This window comes from Pan troglodytes, chromosome 16 (genome assembly GCF_028858775.2).
Source record: "Pan troglodytes isolate AG18354 chromosome 16, NHGRI_mPanTro3-v2.0_pri, whole genome shotgun sequence".
Taxonomy (NCBI): Eukaryota; Metazoa; Chordata; class Mammalia; order Primates; family Hominidae; genus Pan; species Pan troglodytes.
In genome coordinates, this window is record NC_072414.2 from 91,849,687 (window position 1) to 91,872,310 (window position 22,624).

The 22,624-nt window shown below is 50.4% G+C and overlaps 1 protein-coding gene across 3 annotated transcripts in view; it reads right to left on the minus strand.

The window, feature by feature from the left end:
* ADAMTS17 (ADAM metallopeptidase with thrombospondin type 1 motif 17) overlaps positions 1-22,624 on the minus strand; it is a 385,247-nt gene that overhangs the window by 18,284 nt on the left and 344,339 nt on the right. For 2 of the 3 annotated variants that reach the window (XM_024349376.3, XM_024349375.3), the window contains 2 exons: positions 7,820-8,024; positions 3,428-3,580 (listed from right to left, as the gene is read on the minus strand). In XM_024349376.3, the coding sequence (XP_024205144.2) occupies positions 3,428-3,580; positions 7,820-8,024 (358 nt within the window). The remainder of the gene's footprint in view (positions 1-3,427; positions 3,581-7,819; positions 8,025-22,624) is intronic. The other variant, XM_054667215.2, reaches the window with a different exon arrangement.

The following is a 22,624-nucleotide window of genomic DNA, read 5'->3' on the forward strand; positions in this document are numbered from 1 at the left end:
ACCTGGTCTGCTGGTAGCCCACCTACAGTCTTTGGGCTAGGATCAGTGACCGTTTTCAAGCTAGGTCTGGATGTGCTTGGACAGAGAATTTCTCAGTGTTGTCTATAAAAGGCCGGAAGCCCTACTGATGAGACAAGGTTAGGTCAGATCAGAATGGGCCCCAGAACCGTGTGAACATTGGGTGGTGGATTTTGGGCAATGAAATGAAATGGGTTTAGTTGTCCAAGTACTTAGACATATATATTAGCGTCTTGAAACCTCTAAGCATCTCTGAGAAACAGGCAAGGTCAGTGTTTATGATTCCATTTCAGAGATAAAGAGAGGTTAAGGCACACAAGTAGAGTCAGAGCTGTAAATCAGCCCCTTGTGTGAGTTCAAGTTCTCATGGTTCGAAGTGCATCTTTCTTTCTTTCTTTTCAGATGGGGTTTCGCTCTCTTGACTGAGCTGGAGTGCAGTGGTGCAATAATGGCTCACTGTAGCCTCGACTTCCCTGGCTCAAGTGATCCTCCCGCCTCAGCCTCCTAAGTAGCTAAGACTATGGGCATGCGCCACCACGCCCAGCTATTTTTTTGATTTTTTTTTTTTTTTTTTTTGTAGAGACAGGGTATCCCTATGTTTCCCAGGCTGGTCTGGAACTTCTGGGCTCAAGCAATCCTGCCTTGGCCCCCCAAAGTGCTGGGACTACAGGTGTGAGCCACCACGCCCAGCCAAAGCACACATATCTTTTGTGGGAGCTCTGAGGTTAAGTTTCTCTGCCAGTGTAAGATACATCCTGGCAGCTCCATACTAAGCTTTATTAACATCCAAGTAACTGTGTGATGTCCCTGTTTGGTTTTGGGGAAACTGGACTGACAGCCTCAGTTCTACTGCGTTGGTCAGATGTTTTGACCAGGGAGTAAATAGGAAGGAGGTGTTTTAGGTCCTTCTCAAATTCACTGTTAATCCAGAATAATAGGGTACCTTAGCACTACCAGGCAAACTGGGAATTGGGAAATTTGGCTTTTTTTTTTTTTTTTTTTACTCAAAGGGTTTGGGGAACTTTGTGTTCTGACTTGGGCTGATGGGAAGGTGGTAGCATTTCTGCAGGGATCAGATTCTGATAAATTTTGCCTTCCAATGGAAAACCCATTTTTCCTTCTGTAAAGCACAGGCAGAAGCAAAATTACCTGCCTGAGCCATGTTGCCACATTTTCATAGCGAAGCCAAAACCTAAATTTTCAAATGAAATTTCACAAATAATGCCACACATCTACAACCATCTGATCTTTGACAACCCTGACAAAAACAAGCAATGGGGAAAGGATTCCCTATTTAATATGCGGTGTTGGGAAAACTGGCTAGCCATATGTAGAAAACTGAAACTGGACCCTTTCCTTACACCTTGTACAAAAATTAACTCAAGATGGATTAAAGACTTAAACCTAAGACCTAAAACCATGAAAACCCTAGAAGAAAACCTAGGCAATACCATTCAGGACATAGGCATGGTCAAAGACTTTGTGACTAAAACACCAAAAGCAATGGCAGCAAAAGCCAAAATTGACAAATGGGATCTAATTAAACTAAAGAGCTTCTGCACAGCAAAAGAAACTAGCATCAGAGTGAACAGGCAACCTACAGAATGGGAAAAATTTTTGCGATCTATCCATCTGACCAAAGGCTAATATCCAGAATCTACAAAGAACTTAAACAAATTTACAAGAAAAAACCAAACCACCCCATCAAAAAGTGGGTGAAGGATATGAACAGACACTTCTCAAAAGAAGACATTTATGCAGCCAATAAACATATGAAAAAAAGCTCATCATCACTGGTCATTAGAGAAATGCAAATCAAAACCACAATGAGATACCATCTCATGCCAGTTAGAATGGTGATCATTAAAAAGTCAGGAAACAACAGATGCTAGAGAGGATGTGGAAAAATAGGAATGCTTTTACACTGTTCATGGGGAATATAAATTAGTTCAACCATTGTGGAAGACAGTGTGGTGATTCCTCAAGGACCTAGAACCAGAAATACCATTTGACCCAGCAATCCCTTTACTGGGTATATACCCAAAGGATTATAAACCATTCCACTATAAAGACACGTGCACACATACGTTTACTGCGGCCCTGTTGACAATAGCAAAGACTTGGAACCAACCCAAATATCCATCAATGATAGACTGGATAAAGAAAATGTGGCACATATACACCACGGAATACTATGCAGCCACAAAAAAAGGATGAGTTCATGTCCTTTGCAGGGACATGGATGAAGCTGGAAACCATCATCCTCAGCAAACTAACACAGGAACAGAAAACCAAACACTGTATGTTCTCACTCATAAGTGGGAGGTGAACAATGAGAACATATGGGCACAGGGAAGGGAACATCACACACCAGGGACTGTCGTGGGGTTGGGGGGCTAGGGGAAGCAGTACATTAGGACAAATACCTAATGCATCTGGGGCTTAAAACCTAGATGATGGGTTGATGGGCGCAGCAAACCACCATGACACATGTATACCCGTGTAACAAACCTGCACATTCTGCACATGTACCTCAGAACTTAAAAAAAAAATGCTAGCCACTAATTCCAACATGTTTAAGATATTCTGCAGGCTGAGCAAAAACCAATGGCTCTAGGTCAGCAGTTGGCAATCTTTGAGGGAAGAGCTATCAGGAGAAGCAAGCAGGAGTTTTTCAGTTGCTAAGACCATACAGAAGGACAAACACGGTCTATGCTTACAGGAGGAGTGGTACAGATTTTGTGAGAAGACTCTAGAAAACCCACTAGAAGGTTCTTACAGGTGGCAGTGGTGCTCACCTTGGTCCCCAGAAAACAGGAATCATTCAGATATATCAGATGAATGAATAAAAGAGGAGTTAAACAACAAAGCATTTTCTTACCTGGAGAAACATTCAGTGGCCCTTTATTCACCCTTGCTCTCGAGAGTGCTGACCTGGTGGTTCTGTGATACTCCTCCCTGCTACCACCCCAAGGCCCCCTGCCCTGTCTGTCCCCGCATCTCCAGGCCCTTGCCCAGGGGTCCTGGGAATGAATGGAAGTGATGTTTGCCCCAAGTGTCCCCATGGCAGGAGGCTGGGGCCTGCCAGCACACCGCACAGCATGGCAAGCCTGGCAACCAGGGCACCCGCGTCCTGCCTTGGGCTGCGTTTCGGGTTCCTCCTGCATGCACGTGAAGCAGTGGGGTTCTCCCAGTGAGCCCCAAGGGGCAGTGCTGATGCGGCCTGTGGGAGAAGCAGGGGAGGAAGCACACGGGGTCTCGGGTAGTTGCAGCGGGTGGAAGGAAATGAATTTGCCTAGTTACCCTGGGACTGCTGCATAGAATTGGGACCCATCACAAGAGCTGAGTTCCCGACCCTCGAGCCCCCTGCACTGCGGCACGGAGAGAAATGCCAGCAGGCTGCTCTCACCGTAGACCAGTCCCCGGTTTTCCACTCATAGCAGCCTGAGTAGTCCTCGCAGGCCTCCTCGGCTCTCGGCCTCGTGGATGCGTCGCATTTCCCTTGTGAGTTGGTGCACGCCACGGTCCGTCTCCGCACCCCTTTACCACAGCTGGCAGAGCACTGCAAGACACCATTCAAATATTTAACCCAGTTCCAATTCGATTCAAGGCCATCGACAGCTACTGACTCCCTCCAATGTGCCAGGTGCAGTGTGGGGATGATGCAGAGATGAAAACCCACACTTCTGCCCTCAAAAAGCTCCTGGTCTGTAGGGTCTTACGCACGTGGTCCCAGCCGGGGCCCCGGCCAAGGGGCCAGTGTTGTGGAAGGGACCTAGGGATCAGCAGTGGGAAGAACCTGGGGTACTCATAAGGTCACATGAGGGGAGCGGAATTCAGTGGCCACTTGTCAGGTCCAAAAGCTCAAGGCAATACGTGAGCTCGAAGGGCAGGTGTGTGATGGAGCCATGAGTGGGGCAATACGTGAGCTTGAAGGGCAGGTGTGTGACGGAGCCATGAGTGGGGCAGGGAACAGGCGCCAGCCGGAGCAAGGTGAGGCCCTAAAGCTGAGTCCCAGGCCCCAGATCTTCCCAGCTGGCCTCCAGGTGCACATGCTGTGCTTGGACCAGCCTGGGACAAACTCCTCGATCCAGCCAGGAGAAGGAGGAGGAGGCAGAAGGAAGGAAAAGCCACAGGTGACTTTCTCGTGAGGCAGGTGGAAAGCCTTTGCAGAGAGCTCCAGTGAATGTTTGAATGCAGACACTAAGAATGGTGACAGACGCATGGCCCCTGTGGTAGTTTACTTACTTGCAGGAGACCTGGCAAGGGGCAGTGGGGATGGGACCTGGGCAGGGCCTGGGGGTGATGAATGATGTGCCTGCCCTCAAGAGTTCAGGATTCCCAGCAGCAAGAAGGAGCGAAGAGACAGAGGGCATGACAGGGTGTCAACACAGCGAACAGGCACTCTGCAGTGCGTCTGGAGCCTGCTCCTGACACGCCCACCACAGAACTTGGGGAGGGACGGTGCCCGGGCTGGCAGGAGAACTTACCATCTCCAAAAGCAAAGCAGAAGGAAGCCCAGGCCGAGCTGACCCACAGCCTCGGGAGGACAAAACTCACAAACAAGTTGGCCCTGGGAGCCCTGTCCCTGACACAGGCGTAAACACATAACTTGGAAAGATGGTGTGCAGAAGGCTGGATTCTGCCAAGGCGGTTTCATACTTGCTCAGTTTACCACAAATATGGCAGGCGACAGCAGTGACTTTCTTGAGTTATAACAAACTCAACTTTAAAAAGTTCTAGGCCAAATGCAGTAGTTCACACCCATAATCCCAGCACTTTGGGAGGCTGAGTGATCACTTAAGGCCAGGAGTTCAAGACCAGCCTGGGAAACATACAGACCCCAATCTCTTAAAAAAAAAAAAAAAAATCCCACTGTGTCCACTGGAAAAAAGGTACATAAATGACAAATGTTATTCCTGATATTTGTTATTAACATTTATCCCAAGATATGATCTAGCTTTCTCTTTTATTTTTTATTTTGAGACGGAGTCTCGCTCTGTCACCCAGGCTGGAGTGCAGTGGTGCAATATCAGCTCACTGCAACCTCCACCTCCCAGGTTCAAGCAATTCTCCTGCCTCAGCCTCCTGAGTAGCTGGGATTACAGGTGCCCACCACCATGCCTGGCTGATTTTTGTATTTTTAGTAGAGACAGGGTTTCACCATGTTAGCCAGGATGGTCTCAATCTCCTGACTCGTGATCCACCCGACTCGGCCTCCCAAAGTGCTTTGATTACAGGTGTGAGCCATCGCGCCTCGCCACTCTTTCTTACGAATTCAATTCAGCTCTTTGTCTAAAGATCCCATGGGGTTTTCTTTCAAGGCTAATTAAGGCTGGTTGGAAATGCACATGCTTCAGAACTGGCCGCAATGTCCCCTGCAGGGAGTGGGGAGAGTAGCTGTGTGTGGAGTGTAGAGCTGGTTTAAAGGGTCCCTGGATGCCAGGTGTCAGTCCATGGTGGGCTTTGCATGCAGGAGCAGGGGTAGGAGGCTGATTGCAGTGGGCTTTACATGCAGGAGCTTGGGCAGGAGGCCCGGGGCACTGCACTGCAGGGCTACCCCTTGCTTCTCTGCGTGGCAAGGTTTCCTGACCATTTCAGCAACTCTGGACTCACTGTCTGACTTGTGGGCTACCCCTGGCACCAGCATCCACACAACTTGCTCCTCTGCAACCAGGAACCCATGCACCATTTCTGCCTAAGTTCACTCTTGCCTGGCCTCTATTTTGCATTGCTCACCTCCTCCCCTTGAATTTCAAGCTCTGAATGTCCAGCCTATTTCTTAACCAAACCCTGACCCTTAACCAAACTCCGACCAGCAACCCATTCTCTTGAAGCCTTTGTCTGAGCAGTGCTGCAGGCTGCTGAGGACGGCTCCAGCTCCAAAGGGGCCTAGGAGGGTGCCCTTCGGTCTCTCTCTTTGCTTCCCATCAGGGGCGGGGCCTGCAAGCTGAGGACAGGAGAAACGCACTACCTTTTCCTTCCTTCTGGATATTTGATCCTTCTTCTAATAAAGTCGGGAAGAAGCTGGGGAGTACGTAGCGAGAGCAATCAACACAGCTGGTTGGATAAAAGCGACCACGTCAATAAAAACTCTCCCTTGAGAAACTGAAACCCATCTGCTTCCAGCGGAAGACAGTCTCACTTTGGGACTTCAGCACGTGGGAAGCGGCAGAAGTACCAGCTTCGCGAGCTTCCCATGGGGAATGATTTGATTCCAAGTTAAATGTTCAGAAGGAAGCATTTTGCTCAAGCCTGGGCTAAGCCAGAGTTAGGCTGACTGGTGTGGTGCTCATTCGGGATTAGGATTAGGTGTGCACATAGATATAGACACAGAGAAATTTCTTTAAATCTTGCTCCCATTGTCTCACATTTTCCAAACGTAGAGATCTTCAGTGCTGTAATGATAATTGATGATGTCAGACTTGGTGGGGAAGGATTGTTTTCCCCCATAAAAAGAGTCTGAGTGGATTTTTTTTTTTTTTTGACAGAGTTTCGTTCTTGTTGTCCAGGCTGAAGTGCAATGGCGCAATCTCGGCTCACTGCAACCTCTACCTCCCAGGTTCAAGCAATTCTCATGCCTCAACCGCCCAAGTAGCTGGGATTACAGGCATGCGCCACCATGCCCGGCTAATTTTTTGTATTTAGTAGAGACAGGATTTTACCCCTGAGTGGAAAATTTATGGTTTTGATCTGATCAAAGCACAAGTCTTACTTCGATCAAGAGCCAGGCAATTAAAACCCAAAGGCTCACCTAAAGTACTGGAAAGGGGAGGGGACTGAACACCTGCCTCAACCCTCCCAGCAAGGGGCCAAAAAAAATCCCTCTGATGTTAAACCGACAAACGTAAGCATAGATAAAGAAAAAAAAAATCAAACAACAAAATCTCAAACTCTCTTTTCCTAAAATATCATAAAATGTAGGACTAAAAATTCTGATCTATAAACAAATACATGCCAAGATCTGTTTGAAAATTAACCTTTGTTTTAGAGCAGCCAATGGCAGACTTTTCCTTCATTAAAAATGGGCTGAATACTTTTTTATTCAAAATAATTCCAACTGTTTGGCAATAGAGGGAACTTTAAAAATATTTTCCACACTAAAGAGTGTCTTGGATGAGCGTCTCTGAGTTTTCTAGACTACGCTGGTGGAAGACCTGAGGGAAGCCTGCCCTTTATTCAGCTATTTTTTTTTTTTTTGTAGTTTTATAGCCAAACAGTCAAAATCGTTAACACAAAGTCAATGCAAAGCCCTGAAGGATGACATCACCAGAGATAAAATTGTACTCCCAGGACCAACCTTCAAAGTCAAGACTTAAGGCTTAATCCACTTCTTTGCAAAACATTTTATGGCATGAGATTTGTAACTCCAACTTGCACACTAAAAGCTGTCCCTCCTGGCATCTGACTCTCGTAATCTACAAAGACTGCTGGAGGATTAAAGGCAAACCTTTGAAACCACCTTCCCAGCCTGAGCACACCACAGTTAAATACACCCAAAGGAGATTAAAAAGTCGGTCAGTATGTGTCTATCCTATCTTGATGTGAGAATTTTCATAGGAAATGGGATCAAACAGTCCTTCACTGTGGTGTTGACACGTACATCATCAGAGACGTGGTATCTGTGTTTCCGCAGCCAGGCTGTTATCTGAGGTGGAAATTAAGAACACATGAGCTGTAACACAACTTCAAGCTGACCGGGGGGCGAGCGAGGGCCGGGAGGCACCAGAATGTCACCAATACCATGGCACCGTGTTGGAGTCCCTGTGGCTGAGTCCTGGCGGCAAGCCCAGGCACCCACCTGTGACCACTCAGACGCCTCCCAGATGGACAGGCAGTCCTGGCCGTCACAGCTCTGCACTGTCGCCGGCCGGGGGCCCGGGCAGTAGAGGGGCCGCGTAGCGACATGTGTGCCGTTCTGCAGCTGGTACACGCAGGTCACCTCCCGGTGCTGGAAGCCTTTCTCACAGGTCGCCGAGCAGGGGCTCCACGGGCCGGCCACCCACCTGCCAGACGGGAGGAAAGAGAAAGAGAACGACTGGGGTGAGAGGCCAGCCTCTCCGGAGGGCCTTCCGGCCGGATCGTGGAATTGCTGCCCTGTGGTGGGAGAGAGGGAGGCAGAGTCAGGAAGCTTTTCAGCCAACCCTGGACATAACTCAGAGTATCGGCACAGAGGGAGTGACTTGAGTGGTCCTCTGGTTGGGTGGTCTCCTCAGCACAGACATCTTTCTGCAACCAACACCCCTACGGCAGACGGAATGATCTGGCCACGGCCTCCCTGTGGGGAATGACGTATCTGCTTGTTGTCATAGGACCTGCTTCTTTCGACAGGGTGTGAGTGAAGAGGATGCTGGCTGCGTCCCGGCAGAAGCTCTGAATGTGGTTATGCGGTTTGGCTCTGATTCTCTTTGCTTCTTACCCTCTGCTGGGAGAACAGTCCCAGTACAGGGAATGTCCCTACGGACAGCCCGCACCACTACCGCCTGCGCTACTGTCAGTGACGGAGATGTTGCAGTTGTTTGTTGCTGCGGCAACAGGGGATTGATACAGCCATTGACAAAGAACCCCCCAGCCCACACCAGTCCCAGCTTGATTAACCAGAACTAGGCCCTCCCTGCTTTCCAGAGCCTGGGCCCTCCGGAGACAGCTGTGGTGCCTGCGAGTGGCACGTTGTGGGCCGTGGGAAGACAGAGGCTGTTGAGGTTGGTGTCTGAAAGCGTTCTTCTAGAACTCTGGCTCAGGCTGGGCGGTGGCTGACACCTGTAATCCCAGCACTGTGGGAGGCTGAGGCGGGCGGATCACTTGGGGTCAGGAGTTCGAGACCAGCCTGGCCAACGTGGTGAAACCCCGTCTCTACTAAAAATACAAAAAATTATCCAGGCGTGGTGGTGCACACCTGTAGTCCCAGCTACTCAGGAGGCTGAGGCAGGAGAATCGCTTGAACCCAGGGGGTGGAGGTTGCAGTGAGCCAAGATCGTGCCACTGCACTCCAGCCTGGGTGACAGAGTGAGACTCTGTCCCCCAAAAAATAAAAACAAAAAATAAAACTTCAGGTCCCTGCCTGATAGCCTGATGATCCGATGCATTAGGCGTCTCTGTTGGCCTCAGGGCGCTGGAAAACAGCTGAGCAGCTTGGGAATCATGCTTCCTCATGACACTCAAAGGGCTTCCAGTGCCCTTTTGGGAACACTAAGGGATCTCCCCTGCTTGCTTTCTGGATGAGCCAACTGGCTTTGCCCTTTCTTGTCCTGCCTCATAAACTCCTCGCTTCCAAGAGTTCACCACCTGACAAAGCAGCTTGACCTGTGCACTGCCAGGTCTGACAGGCACTCAGTTCCTCCTCATTAGTCAAAAACAGTCCTGAATCCCGCCCCAAACCAAGTCTGATCATGCCATGCCGGGCCATCCCACTGTTGAGCAATGTCTACCGCTTTTGCCCACTGGCAGGATCCTTTGAACGGGTACTGGACGGTGCCAGCTGTCTCTCGCTTTCCGGTCCCAGCTGAGTGGCTCATCTGCCCATCCAGGCACTGCAGATTTATCGAGGGCCTCCCATGTGCCAGGCACCTTCTAGGTTCTGATGAGGAAGCAGTGAGTGAAGCAAAGTCCCTGCCCTCTGAAGCTTACATTCTGAGGGGGGCAGACCATATATAGTCACTGAACCATATATACCACCATAGCATCTATAACAAATATACTAGATGAGATTAGAGACCGTAACACACAGTCACAAGTGCTCTAGAGACAAGTCAAGCAGCGTGAGCAGAACAGGGAGTGGGTGGGGTGTTATCTTACAGCAGGATGCAGGGAAGGCCTCGCTGGGAAGCGGACATCTCAGGAGAGCCTGGGAGGAAGTGAGCCCCGTGGCTACGTGGGAAAAGGCTTCCAAGGCAGAGGTCACAGGGGTGCAAAGGCCCTGGTGGAGGGGCACGCTGGCGGGGTGGAGGCGGAGTGAGGAAGGGGAGAGCGAGGGGAAAGGATGGGATTTGGGGGGCAGAAGGGTGAGGAACCTAGGGCCTGGCTGGCCCTGGCGGCTCTTGTTCAAATAAGATGGAGTACTGGAGGGTTTTGAGAGAGGAGTGACATGTTCCTTTCGGCTCTGAGAGGACCACTGGCTCGGTGTGGATACCAGTTTATAGTGGGCAGAAGCAGCGGCAGGGAGACCAGAGAGGAGGCTCCTACGGCAGTCCCGGTGAGGACGGCACTGGTCTGAACCAACTGGGGTGGCGCCGGCATCTCTGGCGCTGAGAAGACAGAGCCACCTGGGCTCCTCCCTCCACCCCAGGTTGTCCCTCCTTGACCCAGAGCACTTCCTCTGGAGCTAAGTTCCAATCCTCTTGGCAGAATCATCACTCTATCCTCAGGCTGCTGGGGCCTAACTCCAGTGAAGCCCTTCTTGGATCCATGGCTCGCATGGCAGGGATGGGAGCCACAGTGACTCCCTTGGGGTGCAGTTGTGAGGACAAGTGGCACATTGTCACTAAACTGCTTACAACAGTGTCTGGCACACCTGAAGCCCGTGTAAATGTAACTCTTAGCTATCATTGCTGTCATTGTCTCCTTGGTAGGAGATGGAGAACTCCTGCAGGGTGGCCATGAGCCTCCCATCTCAGCACCTGGCCACACTCAGCACGAAGAGAATTGAGCTAAATTCTACACATTTCTCCTAGTTCATTTCTCCTAGTTCTGGTCTTTGGAGTAACCCAGAGGCCTTCTTAAATATGTGAAGACAGTTCTTTTGTTCCCCTTTAAGTTTTCTCTTCTTTTGGCCAAAAGAGTTTGTGTGGCAGATGTTCAATCCCTCCCATTCATCTTCTACTCAGTCACAACTTTTCTTCCAGAGGACAACATGGCCCAGATGTGGCCTGGAAGCAGCAAGAATGAATAGGACGGATAGGGACAATAAGCACACACATACTAAAAAACAGCCACTATCTTCTTTATTTTTTGAGATGGAGTTTCGCTCTTGTCACCCAGGCTGGAGCGCAATGGCACGATCTCGGCTCACTGCAACCTCCACCTCCCAGGTTCAAGCGATTTTCCTGCCTCAGCCTCCTGAGTAGTCGGGTTTACAGCCATGCGCCACCACGCCTGACTAATTTTTGTATTTTTAGTAGAGACGGGTTTCACCATGTTGGTGAGGCTGGTCTCGAACTCCTGACCTTAAGTGATCCACCTGCCTCAGCCTCCCAAAGTGCTGGGATTACAGGTGTGAGCCACTGTGCCCGGCCCCAACCATACTGCTCCCCCAGAATACACCTTAACACTAAAAATACAGAAGAGACATAGTCTCAAATAAAGGAGACATCTTTAAAATGAATAAAAACGTATGCTTATTTCTCTCATTGCTCCTGAGAAATGGTGAAAGCTTTCAGAACAGACTGGTTTCTAGAATCATCGCTGTAGAAATATTGGCTCCAGGACATAGATCTTATGCCTGCTGGGGGCTATGGTCAAGAAAATAGAGGGAAGAACACCAGAAGGTGCTCTTGGAAGGAGATATGGAAAATAGTCAGCGGGGCAGACATTTACTGGGCATCAGCCAGGTTCACTAGACTTCTGGGCCTTCGGAGGACCCAAAGCTCTCGCCAGGAAGAGAATGATGAAGGCCATGATCCAGGCATGCCCATTACCCCTGAATCTAGAATCAGCCACATCTCTCCCGAAGGAAAACAATGTCTGTACCTGGGAAGAAGAGGCACAGAATAGGAGATTGGTAGCTGTGTCATTTCTTTCTTTGCTCACAATCACAAAATAAACTGGTCTCTTTTCCTTTTTTTTTTTTTTTAAAGAAGGAAAGTGGTTGGAGCACAGAGAATTTTTAGGGCAGTGACACTGCTTTGTATGATGCTATAACGGTGGAAACATTTCATAAATCTGTCCAAACCCACAAAATGTGCAACACTGAGAATGAAGCCTAAGATGAACCATAGATGTGGGTGACGATGATGTCGTGATGTGTCAGGGTAGGTCCCTCAGCGGTAACAAACGTAGCACTCTGGTGGGGAGACCATGCGTGCCCGCAGCAGGCAGTGTGTGAGAAATCTCTCTGTACCTTCCTCTCAGTTTTGATGTGAACCTACAAGTACTCCATAGAATCAAGTCTAGGCCGGGCACAGTGGCTCACACCTATAATCCCAGCATTTTGGGAGGCCCAGGTGGGTGGATCTCCTGAGGTCAGGAGTTCGAGATCAGCCTGGCCGGTATGGTGAAACCCCATCTCTACTAAAATACAAAAATAGCCCACCGTGGTGGTGTGCATCTGTGGTCCCAGCTACTTGGGAGGCTGAGGTGAGAGAACTGTCTGGACCTGGGAGGCAGAGGTTGTAGTGAGCCGAGATTGCACCACTGCACTCCAGCCTGCCAGCCTTGGGGACAGAGCGAGCGAGACTCACTCTCAAAAAAAAAAAAAAAAAGGCCAAAACCAAAAAACAAAAAAAAAAAAAGAAAAAGAAATTTGAATGTGATTTTCTTTTCTAAAATAGAGACTCTGACTTCATCAATGTTGTCCAACTTGATACTATTTCTATATTTTTAAGCAGCCAGATTAAACATATTAACCTCCCCATCCTGGGCTGCTTTTTGTCTCTGATGAACTGACTCCCACAAGATCTCCTTTGTCCTGCCCTTTTGCAGTTGACTTTGTGAATAAAGACGTCAGGCTTTAGGGTGAGACCTGTTTGGCGCTATTGTGCTGACCCCAACTGTGAAAACGGCTTTGAGTCTGCTCCCGCCTTTGTATGTGCTGTGCTTCCAGGGCCAAGCCTGAGAAGTGGGGCCCCTCTGTCTTGCTCATGGGGATGCCACTTGGCATGCCGTAGGCCACAGGGTGCATGGCCATTCCCAGCACGTGACCACGGCAGGTGCTCTAGTGGACGTGAGCAGCGACTCTGGTTGACACAGAGGCCACATCCAGGACACACGGCGGGGACGAGGGAAGAGCTGGGCGAGGCTCAGCAGTCCTGCCCTGATGTCTCTACATCCCCTGTCCCCTCGCTGACTTAAAAAGCCATATCTGCGGGGAAACAGAGTCAAGAGGAACGTGGAAAAAGCAAAAATGTCATTCAAAAAGTTTTGTAGATTTAAGAGGCTTCCCACAAAAGTGATTTCTTGATTTGAGCAATTTGGAGAAATGGCCCTGGGAGGGGCACTGTTTTCACACGGGAGATTCCTGCAGAGCAGTGAGGGGCGGCTGGCTGTCCTGCCTCTTTTCTCCTTTGCCTCTTGTGCCAGAATGGAACATACCTCATGCATCCCTCCTTCCTGCTGTCCAGCCCTTTCCCGCGGAGTCCTTACAATCAATCTCCCTCCTTGTCACAGCCCAGAGCCTCACAGGGGGAGGGTTACACAGCCCCCAGCACATGAGGTGTAGGTGCAGCCCACAGGTGCCGCCCTGCTCCTCAGCCAGGGATGCTCTGCCATTCACCCCTCCTCTGGGGCTGCCCCTGCCTCCCTCCTGTGGTGCAATGGGCATCGCCAGATGGACTGATAAACTCTCATGTCCTGGGGCCCCTGGAATTCAAAAACAAGCTCCACCTGCCGAGAGCGCAGCCTCCCAACCCCACCATGGGGGACCTCGAGTCTCCCCATGAGAGAGGAGCACAAATGCACTCACGACCGTGGGTCCCACACCAGGCAGCTCAGGGCACAGCCCTTGCTCCACGCCCTTCCTTCTACTTCCCAGCTCCGCCTGGGGTTCTAGATGTATAGTCAGAAATACGGCTCAGCCCACAGGAGCCACATAAGCAGCCGGATCAGCAGTATACGAGGCTCACTGCTGTAGAGGAGGTGAACACGGGGCCGTGGGGGCCCAGGGAGGCGACTTGCTCTGCCTTGGGGTTGGGGAAGTGACGTCTGAGCTGAGTCTCAGTCAGCAGGGTTAGCCGCGAGTAAGCGAGGCCACTGTATCCTGTTTTACTCAGTTTTAAACTCTATTATCCACTGTTAGAATGACACATAGCCACTGAATGGCTATGTGGATAGATTAAAAGACGGTATGGTAAGATGTCTGCACACCTGTGTTCACAGCAGCATTATCCACAATAGCCAAAAGGTGGAAAAGACCCAAGTGTCCATCAAAGGATGAATAAAGTGTAGTATACGCATACAAGGGAATATTATTTAGTTGTCAAAAAGGAGATTCTGATGCATGCTACGACATGGATGAGCTTCATGCCAAGAGAAAGAAGCCAATAACCAAAGGAGAAATCCTGTGCAATTCCACTTATGTGAGATCCCTGGAGCAGTCAGATTTATGGAGACAAAGTAGAATGATGGTTGCCAGGGGCTGAGGGGAAGGGGGAATAGGGAGTGAGTGTTTAATGGGGGCAGACTTTCAGTTGAAGAAGATAGAAAAGTTCTGTGTTTGGATGGTGGTGATGGCTGCACAAGGTGAATGTACTTACTGCCACTGAACTGTACATTTACAAATGGTAAGATGGTAAATTTTATGTGTATTTTACCACAATTAAAAGAATGATGTCAGTGGGTGGTTAGAAGCAAGTTGTAAATCAGTGAAGAAAAGTCACAGAAGCGAAGTGTTTCTTAAGCCGCAGGCAGCCGAAGGGGAGAGCAGAGTGCTGTGCCCGGGGTGCACATGTTCACACCTGCAGTGCAGGAGGAGCCGTCTACAGGGGTTGCTGTGTGGACTTTGTGCACAAGCATTCCCCAGCGTATTTTAGCTGTTTTTCAGCTAGACTTTTTGCTTCTGATCTTGACAAATCTCAATGAGGTATGGGCAGAAAATGACTTCCTTAAAACTTTTTTTTTTTGGTGGCATAAAGAAATCATTTCACCCAACCCCCCCTGGCTCCAGGAGCCCACCTACGACACTTGAACGACACTGTGCAACTCCCCACCACAGTCAAATCCCATTGACTTTAAATCCAGTAATTTGGGAAAGGAACTGTAGTTCCGTAAAACAATTTATATTCCAATTACATTGTAAGCCCTATTTTTTTCCGCTAGTAAGCCCCAAAAAACTTTAACAGCAATATTTATTAGCCAAGTTTGAGTTAGCTGCTCTTCTTAAAAGCATGATACTGTAATTCTTTTTTTTTTTTTTTTTGAGTGGAGTCTCACTGTGTTGCCCAGGCTGGAGTGCAATGGCGCAATCTCGGCGCACTGCAGCCTCCACCTCCCGAGTTCAAGGGATTCTGGTGCCTCAGCCTCCCGAGTAGCTGGCATTACAAGTGTGCTCCACCATACCTGGCTAATTTTTGTATTTTTAGTAGTGATGGGGTTTTGCCATGTTGGCCAGGCTGGTCTTGAACTGCTGACCTCCAGTGATCCGCCCGCCTTGGCCTCCCAAAGTGCTGGGATTATGGACATGAGCAACCACACCCGGCTCATTTTTGAAGTTTTAGTAGAGATGGAGTTTTGGCATATATGCCAGGCTGGTCTTGAACTCCTGGCATCAAGTGATCTGCCTGCCTCAGCCTCCCAAAGTGCTGGGATTACAGGCATGAGCCACTACGCCTGGCTGAAACTGTAATTCTTTAGGAAGTCACAGTTAACACGTCTCTAATTCAGGGCACCCCTTCTCCTGTTCCTCCTGCAACTCTGCAGGAGTCAGAACGGACTCTGCTTCCTTTCCTGCCTAGCACTGACTCAGTTCCTCTGCATATGCTTCAAGTTAAATCATCCTAATGAGATGCCTCAGGCAGCTCAGTGACCATATGAGACCTGTATTCTTATTGCTACTGTAACAAATTACCCCCAACTTAATGGCTCAAAATAACACAGATTTATTATCTTACAGTTCTGGAGGTCAGAAGTCTGGCATGAGTCTCTCAAATCTAAAACCAGCGTGCTGAGAGGGCTGGTTCCTCCTGGAGACTCCAGGGAAGAATCTGTCTCCTGCCTTTTCCAGCTCCACGCTGCCCCATTCCTTCTTTTCCAGCTCCACGCTGCCCCATTCCTTCTTTTCCAGCTCCACGCTGCCCCATTCCTTCTTTTCCAGCTCCACGCTGCCCCATTCCTTCTTTTCCAGCTCCACGCTGCCCCATTCCTTCTTTTCCAGCTCCACGCTGCCCCATTCCTTGGCTTGGGGCGTCTTGCTCCATCCTCAAGACCAGCAGTGGTGGGGGAGTGTTTCTCACACTGTGTCACTCCGACCTTCTCTTCTGCCTCATCTCCTACCTGGAAGGACCCTTGTGATGACCCCAGACTCACCCAGATAATCCAGAATAATCTACTTTAAGGCCAGCTGATTGCCAACCCGATAATCAGTTGGCCTTAAAATTTGCCGGTAAAAGGACTGCTAATAAAAGCATCACAGCTGACTACCAACCTGTATTAGTTTGCTAGGATTGTCGATCAAAGTATCACGAATTGGGTGGCTTAAAACAACAGGAATCTATTCCCTCACAGTTTTGGAGGCCAGAAGTCCAAAACCATGGTGTCAGTGTGGCTGGTCCTCCCAAGGGCCCTGAAGGAGAATGTGTTCTGTGTCTCTCTCCTAGGTTCTGGTGGCGGCTGGGAAGCCTTGGTGTTCCCTGGCATGCAGAAGCATCACCCCAACCCCAGCCCCAGCCCCAGCCCCAGCCCCAGCCCCAGCCCCAGCCTGCATCTTCCCACAGTGTCCTCTGTGTGTCTGTGTCCTTACATGACCCTCTTCTTATAAGGATACCTGTCATATCAGATCAGGGCCCCACCCTACTTCAGTATGATATCATTTTACCTAATTACATCTGCCGCGACCCTGTTTCCAAATAAGGTCACATTCTGAGATACTGGGGGTTAGGACTTCAATAAAAGAATTTTGAAGAGGACACAAGTCAATCCATACCACAACCTTAACACCATCTGCAACCTTAACTCCTCTTGGCCACACAGGAGGCCCCATATTCCCAGGTTCTACGGATTAGAATGTGGACACCTGTGGGGCCGTTATTCTGCCAACCGCACACTCACTGCATTCACAATCCTGAAAAAACTCGGCTCCTATTTAAAATTCAATTTCTATTTACATCTTGATTTGGCTGAGATTTAAACTAGGTAAAGGCCTTGTGCGGTCTGCTGATGTGACACTTGTTGCAAAGAAACAATGACATCATCAGGGTCACACTTTTCTGACACAGTTATTTTATGTTGAATATAGAGGGAATCTCAAACGCAGGTAGCCAAAGAGAGAGCCCTGGTAGGTCGTTATTTTCAACAACTTTAAATTATCAAAAAACAGCATGAGATGTTAAATTCCAACACAATCTGGGCTAACAAGTGGTTTGTCCAGGGGTCCAGTGTTAACTTTGTGCCTCCCCAGAATGGGCGCAAAAGAAGGCGCTGGTATCGACTGAGTGTCTGATCTGTGCCAATCTCTGTGCTAGGAATGTTCCCCACATTCACTCAGTTAATCAAAGTAAGGAAACAGGTGCCTGTATGTGATTCTCTGAGCATCTGTTAGAGACAGGCCAATTCCAGGCAGGGCATCAAGAAGTCAATCATACAACATCGCAGCATAAAAAGGGTGGCAAACACTGCCCAAGCTCCAGAAAATGCAGGCCAGGCCAAAGAAAGCAGCCACTGGTATGGTCAACCCGCTCAGTCTCAGCCTCTTTGTTCCCAGATACATGAGTGTCAACCTCACGTTAAGTCCTGAACCAAGGGCTGGGACACTTGACTCAGTTTCCCCACCTTCACAAACCTCAGGCAAGTGTGTGGTTCTCAGGGGTGGGAGAAACATAAAAACAGACAATTTCTTTAACATCTGACAAGTGATGTGAAGGAACTGGAGCTTGGGTTGGGTCCTGAAGGTCAAAGTGGAGCTGGTCAACCAAATAAGCAGGGCTCAGCATTCAGACGGAGGGAGCCTGCCCTCACAATGTCCAGGAGGTGGAGGGACTGTGGTGCAACTGACAAGTCTGGGATGTCTGGTCCACACCTTAAGGCTGGGGTGGGAGAGAGGTGGCCTTTGGTACACTCAGGAATCATGTGCCAGAGGGCAAGATGATGGCTTTCCCCAAGGCAGTGGTGGCAAGGGGACAACATGCCTTGGTAGAAGACTTTTTTTTTTTTTTTTTTTGAGACGGAGACGGAATTTCGCTGTTGTCACCCAGGCTGGAGTGCAATGGCACGATCTCGACTCACTGCAACCTTTGCCTCCTGGGTTCAACCGATTCTCCTGCCTCAGCCTCCCTGGTTGGAAGACTCTTAAAGGGTGGAGATGACAGCGTCTTTGGTATGTGGGGTCAAAGAGAGAAAGAAGGCAAGAAATGTCAGGCTCAGGACGCTGAGCCCAAGAATGTTGGTGGTACCTCCACTGAGAAGGAGCACCCGGGGAGGAGCTGGCCTGCGGTGGAAGGGTGGCGCTGCTCTAGAGGCCGGGTTGAGGGGCCACCGGGTGCAGTGTCAGGCAGGTCGGCAGGTGCAGTCTGCAGCTTGGGGTGCGGTCAGGTTGGAGACACAGGGCTGGAAAGTCATGAGCAAAGGAGGTCAAGGGGGAAACCAAAGGTAAGAAGGGATCATCCAGACAGCGCAGACACAGAGAAGACAGCTTGGAGGGCAGGGGCTTGGGGAGTGCAAGCACCTGGGGGGAATGGCAGCCTCCAGAAGAGATGCAGAGGGGGTGACCGCCAGGTCAGGGATGCCGGGAAGGGACTGCACCTGTAGTGCTGGGGCCTGAAAGGCATCTTTGGATTTGGCAGCAGGGAAAGGCTGCTGGCCCAGAAGAGGCCTCAGGGGGAAGCAGGGATGGACGGGTGAAGGAGAGGGTGGTCCCAATGCCTCTTAAGAAACGTGGTCTGATGCCTGCTGAGTGGGCTCTGCAGACCCTCCCTCTTAGAGGGGCACTGAACTTTGGAAACCAGGCCTGCCCAGAGGTGCCTGGGAGTCGGAGGGGGTGTGTGGGGGCCTGTGAGCCTCTGGCCTAGTGTACTGTGTGAGGAAGAGGAGAGGACAAGGGGATTTCTGTGGCCAGGGGAAGCACCCAGAGTGACCAAGAGGCAGAAGCAGCCGCTGAGAACAGGCTGCTGCAGACACATGGGAATGGGACCCTGCCCACAGGCGGTGCCTCATGGAAGAGTCATCGTGGGCCAAACAGTAGAGCCCGTGACTCATCAGAGGCAATATCCAAGATGTGGGCAGCCAAGGGGAAGGAGGCCAGGGCCCGGGGGCCCAGGAGGACACCTGAGGGCAAGGCTTGGCCTTGGCCAGCACTGGACTGCCATCTCCCTCTGGGGTCTGGTGATGAGCCTGGGCTGGTGGATTATGGCATCCTGACAAAGAGCCCAGCCTGAAGAGTGATCTCGTCCCTTCCTGTCCCAGGGAGACTTGGGCATCTGATCTGGAAAGCGAGATGGATCAGAGTTCTCACTTCTCATTTATTGTCTGCCCTGAGCCAGCCTGAAAAAACAGGCTCACACCTACCCCTGGTGGGTCAGCCCTGTGACTCTAACACACATGTGGTCACCCCTCCAGTTTGTGCCGTTTTTGTTTGTTGGTTTGTTTCTGAGACTGGATCTCACTCTGTCACTCAGTCTAGAGTGCAGTGGTGCAATCTTGGCTGACTGCAGCCTCGACCTCTTGGGGCTCAAGTGATCCTTCTACCTCAGCCTACTGCATAGCTGGGACGACAGGCGTGTGTCACCATGCCCGGTTAATTTTTGGATTTTCTGTAGAGACAAGGTCTCACTATATTGCCTAGCCTGGTCTTGAACTCCTGGGATCAAGCAATCCTCCCTTCTCAGCCTCCCAAAGTGCTAGGATTAGAGATGTGAGCCACTGCGCCTGGCGTACCCTGTCCTTTTCTACCCGCTGTCTCATTCTCATGCCCACTGTAACTCCCAGAGGAGGAGGCATGAGACCTGCTAGTTTCCCTTTACAGAGGGAGAAAACAACTTGGAGAGGCAGCAAGACTGGCCTCGGGCTCCCCTATTCCTATGTAGGTGGGCCCTCTGTGCCTCAGTTCAGGGGCTTTCTTTTTTTATTCATATAATCCTACTTCCAGCACAGGTGCACCTGACTAGCCTCATCATGACCCTGAAAGTTCAAGGTGCCCACATACTGAAGTCAGACCTTCTCAAATTCTCAGAAGGACCTGGACAGACCCAGACTCAAGTCCTCACTCCACTGACTCCCCAGCTGTGCCACCCTGGGGGAGTCTGTGCTCAAGCCTCAGTTTCCTTCTTTGTAAGATGTTGCTCTCATCTCACAGGCTTGTTGGAGGCGTGACTGAGGTGACCTCTACCGAGCACTCAGCCCAGGCCTGACATTCCACAGGCCTGATAAACCCCAGCTTATTACGACTGTTGTGCCCGTTACTCTCCATCCAGGCATCGGTCTTGTTAAGAGGAGTTGCTGTTCCCCCAAAGCCCTCTGGAATGGACAGTCTATGTGGACAGTCCAAACCAAAACAGAGATGGTCACATTCATCTTAATTTTTTTTTCTAACTTTCAATAGATTTGCATGGTTTAGACATGAGGGACAGAACACTCACAGCTGAAGGCCTCTGAGTACTGAATCCTATTTTGGATTTACCTCCTCTGAGCTTTGAGTTTGATATGGTTTGGCTGTGTCCTCACCCGAATCTCATCTTGAATTGTAGCTCCCATAATTCCCATGTGTCGTGGGAGGGACCTGGTGGGAGGTAACTGAATCATGAGGGTGGGTTTTTTCCCGTGCTGTTCTCAAGATAGTGAATAAGTCTTGAGATCTGATGGTTTTATAAAGGGCAGTTCCCCTGCACATGCCTTCTTGTCTGCCACAATGTAAGATGTGCCTTTGTTCTCTTTTGGCTTCTGCCATAATGGTGAGGCCTCCCCAGCCACGTGCAACTGCGAGTCCATTAAACCTCTTTCCTTTATAAATTACCCACTCTTGGGTATGTCTTTATTAGCAGCATGAGAACAGACTAATACAGGGTTCCTCATCCATAAATCAGGGGCAAGAGCAGTGGGCGTGTGTGTGAGGACTGAATGATAAGTAAATATATTGGGCATGGGGCGATCAGGAGGTGCCTGCACAGGGGATGCTCCAGGCATGCACATCCCTTCCTTCTCTCCGTGGTGCAGGACCAGGGAGAAAGCAAGCACTCTGTTCTGCTTTGCTGTGGGAGGCAAGGCCCTTCCCAGTGCCCCCGCGACACTGTTCTCCACGTGTGCTGCGAGCCTGTGGGTGAGAGGCTGTGGAAGGAGCTGGCCAGCCAAGAGGCCATGCTCCCAGGCCCTTCCCAAGAAACACCAGTGTCAGAGGTTCCTGTCTGCCTGAGACTGGGTCCCTCTCACAGCTCCTGGCAGATGACAGCCAGCAACTCTGTTACGAGAACAACCAAAGCACAGCTTTAACATGTGCCATGCATAGTCCTGAAGACCTGTGGCTGCTTTTATTGGACAGATGTCTGCAAAGGAGGGAGGTGAGGAGGTACAACTGGGACTTTACTAGCTGGGCTGCAATGTTCTCCCAGGGGACCCAGAGGGACGCTTTACAGGCACACGTGAGGCTTCCATGCAGCCTTTCTCCATTTAAAACTCGAGAATTATGAGTTCTCATATACATTTCCCTGAAAAGTAATATTATTCCCATATTTGCTTTTTGAAAGAGGAAATGAAAATCTGCAGCGCACTGTGAGGAGCACGGCACCATCTGTGAACGTGCGCGTCTCCGGAAGCCGGCGGTTCTACGTGCAGACAGGCCCCGCGACGCAGAGAACGTTGTCTTTTGCTAACAGTGAGGACTACTGAGAAACCACTTTCAGCCTTAAATCCTGTAAAAAACACTGATTTTGAGGCTTCAGTTAATTAGTTCAACCCTAAGAATCGAGATGGGTGATCAGCCAGGGTCTTTCCATGTTTTCCTGAAAAAATCCTTGGGCCATGATGGTTAGTTCTCATTTGCTGGGGAAAGAGACAGAAAGGAAGGAAGGAAGAAGGGAGGGAAGTAAAGGAGGAGGGAGGGGAGGGAAGGAAAGGAGGGATGGGAGGGAGGGAGGGAAGGAAAGGAGGGATGGGAGGGAGGGAAGGAAAGGAGGGATGGGAGGGAGGGAAGGAAAGGAGGGATGGGAGGGAGGGAAGGAAAGGAGGGATGGGAGGGAGGGAAGGAAAGGAGGGATGGGAGGGAGGGAAGGAAAGGAGGGATGGGAGGGAGGGAGGGAAGGAAACGATGGGAGGGAGGGAGGGAGGGAGGGAAGGAAAGGAGGGATGGGAGGGAGGGAGGAGAAGGAAAGGAGAGATGGGAGGGAGGGAAGGAAAGGAGGGATGGGAGGGAGGGGAAGGAAAGGAGGGATGGGAGGGAGGGAGGGGAAGGAGGGATGGGAGGGAGGGAAGGAAAGGAGGGATGGGAGGGAGGGAAGGAAAGGAGGGATGGGAGGGAGGGAAGGAAAGGATGGGAGGAAGGGAGGGAGGGAAGGAAAGGAGGGATGGGAGGGAGGGAGGAGGAGGAAAGGAGAGATGGGAGGGAGGGAAGGAAAGGAGGGATGGGAGGGAGGGAGGGAAGGAAAGGAGGGATGGGAGGGAGGGAGGGATGGGAGGGAGGGAAGGAAAGGAGGGATGGGAGGGAGGGAAGGAAAGGAGGGATGGGAGGGAGGGAGGGGAAGGAAAGGAGGGATGGGAGGGAGGGAGGGGAAGGAAAGGAGAGATGGGAGGGAGGGAAGGAAAGGAGGGATGGGAGGGA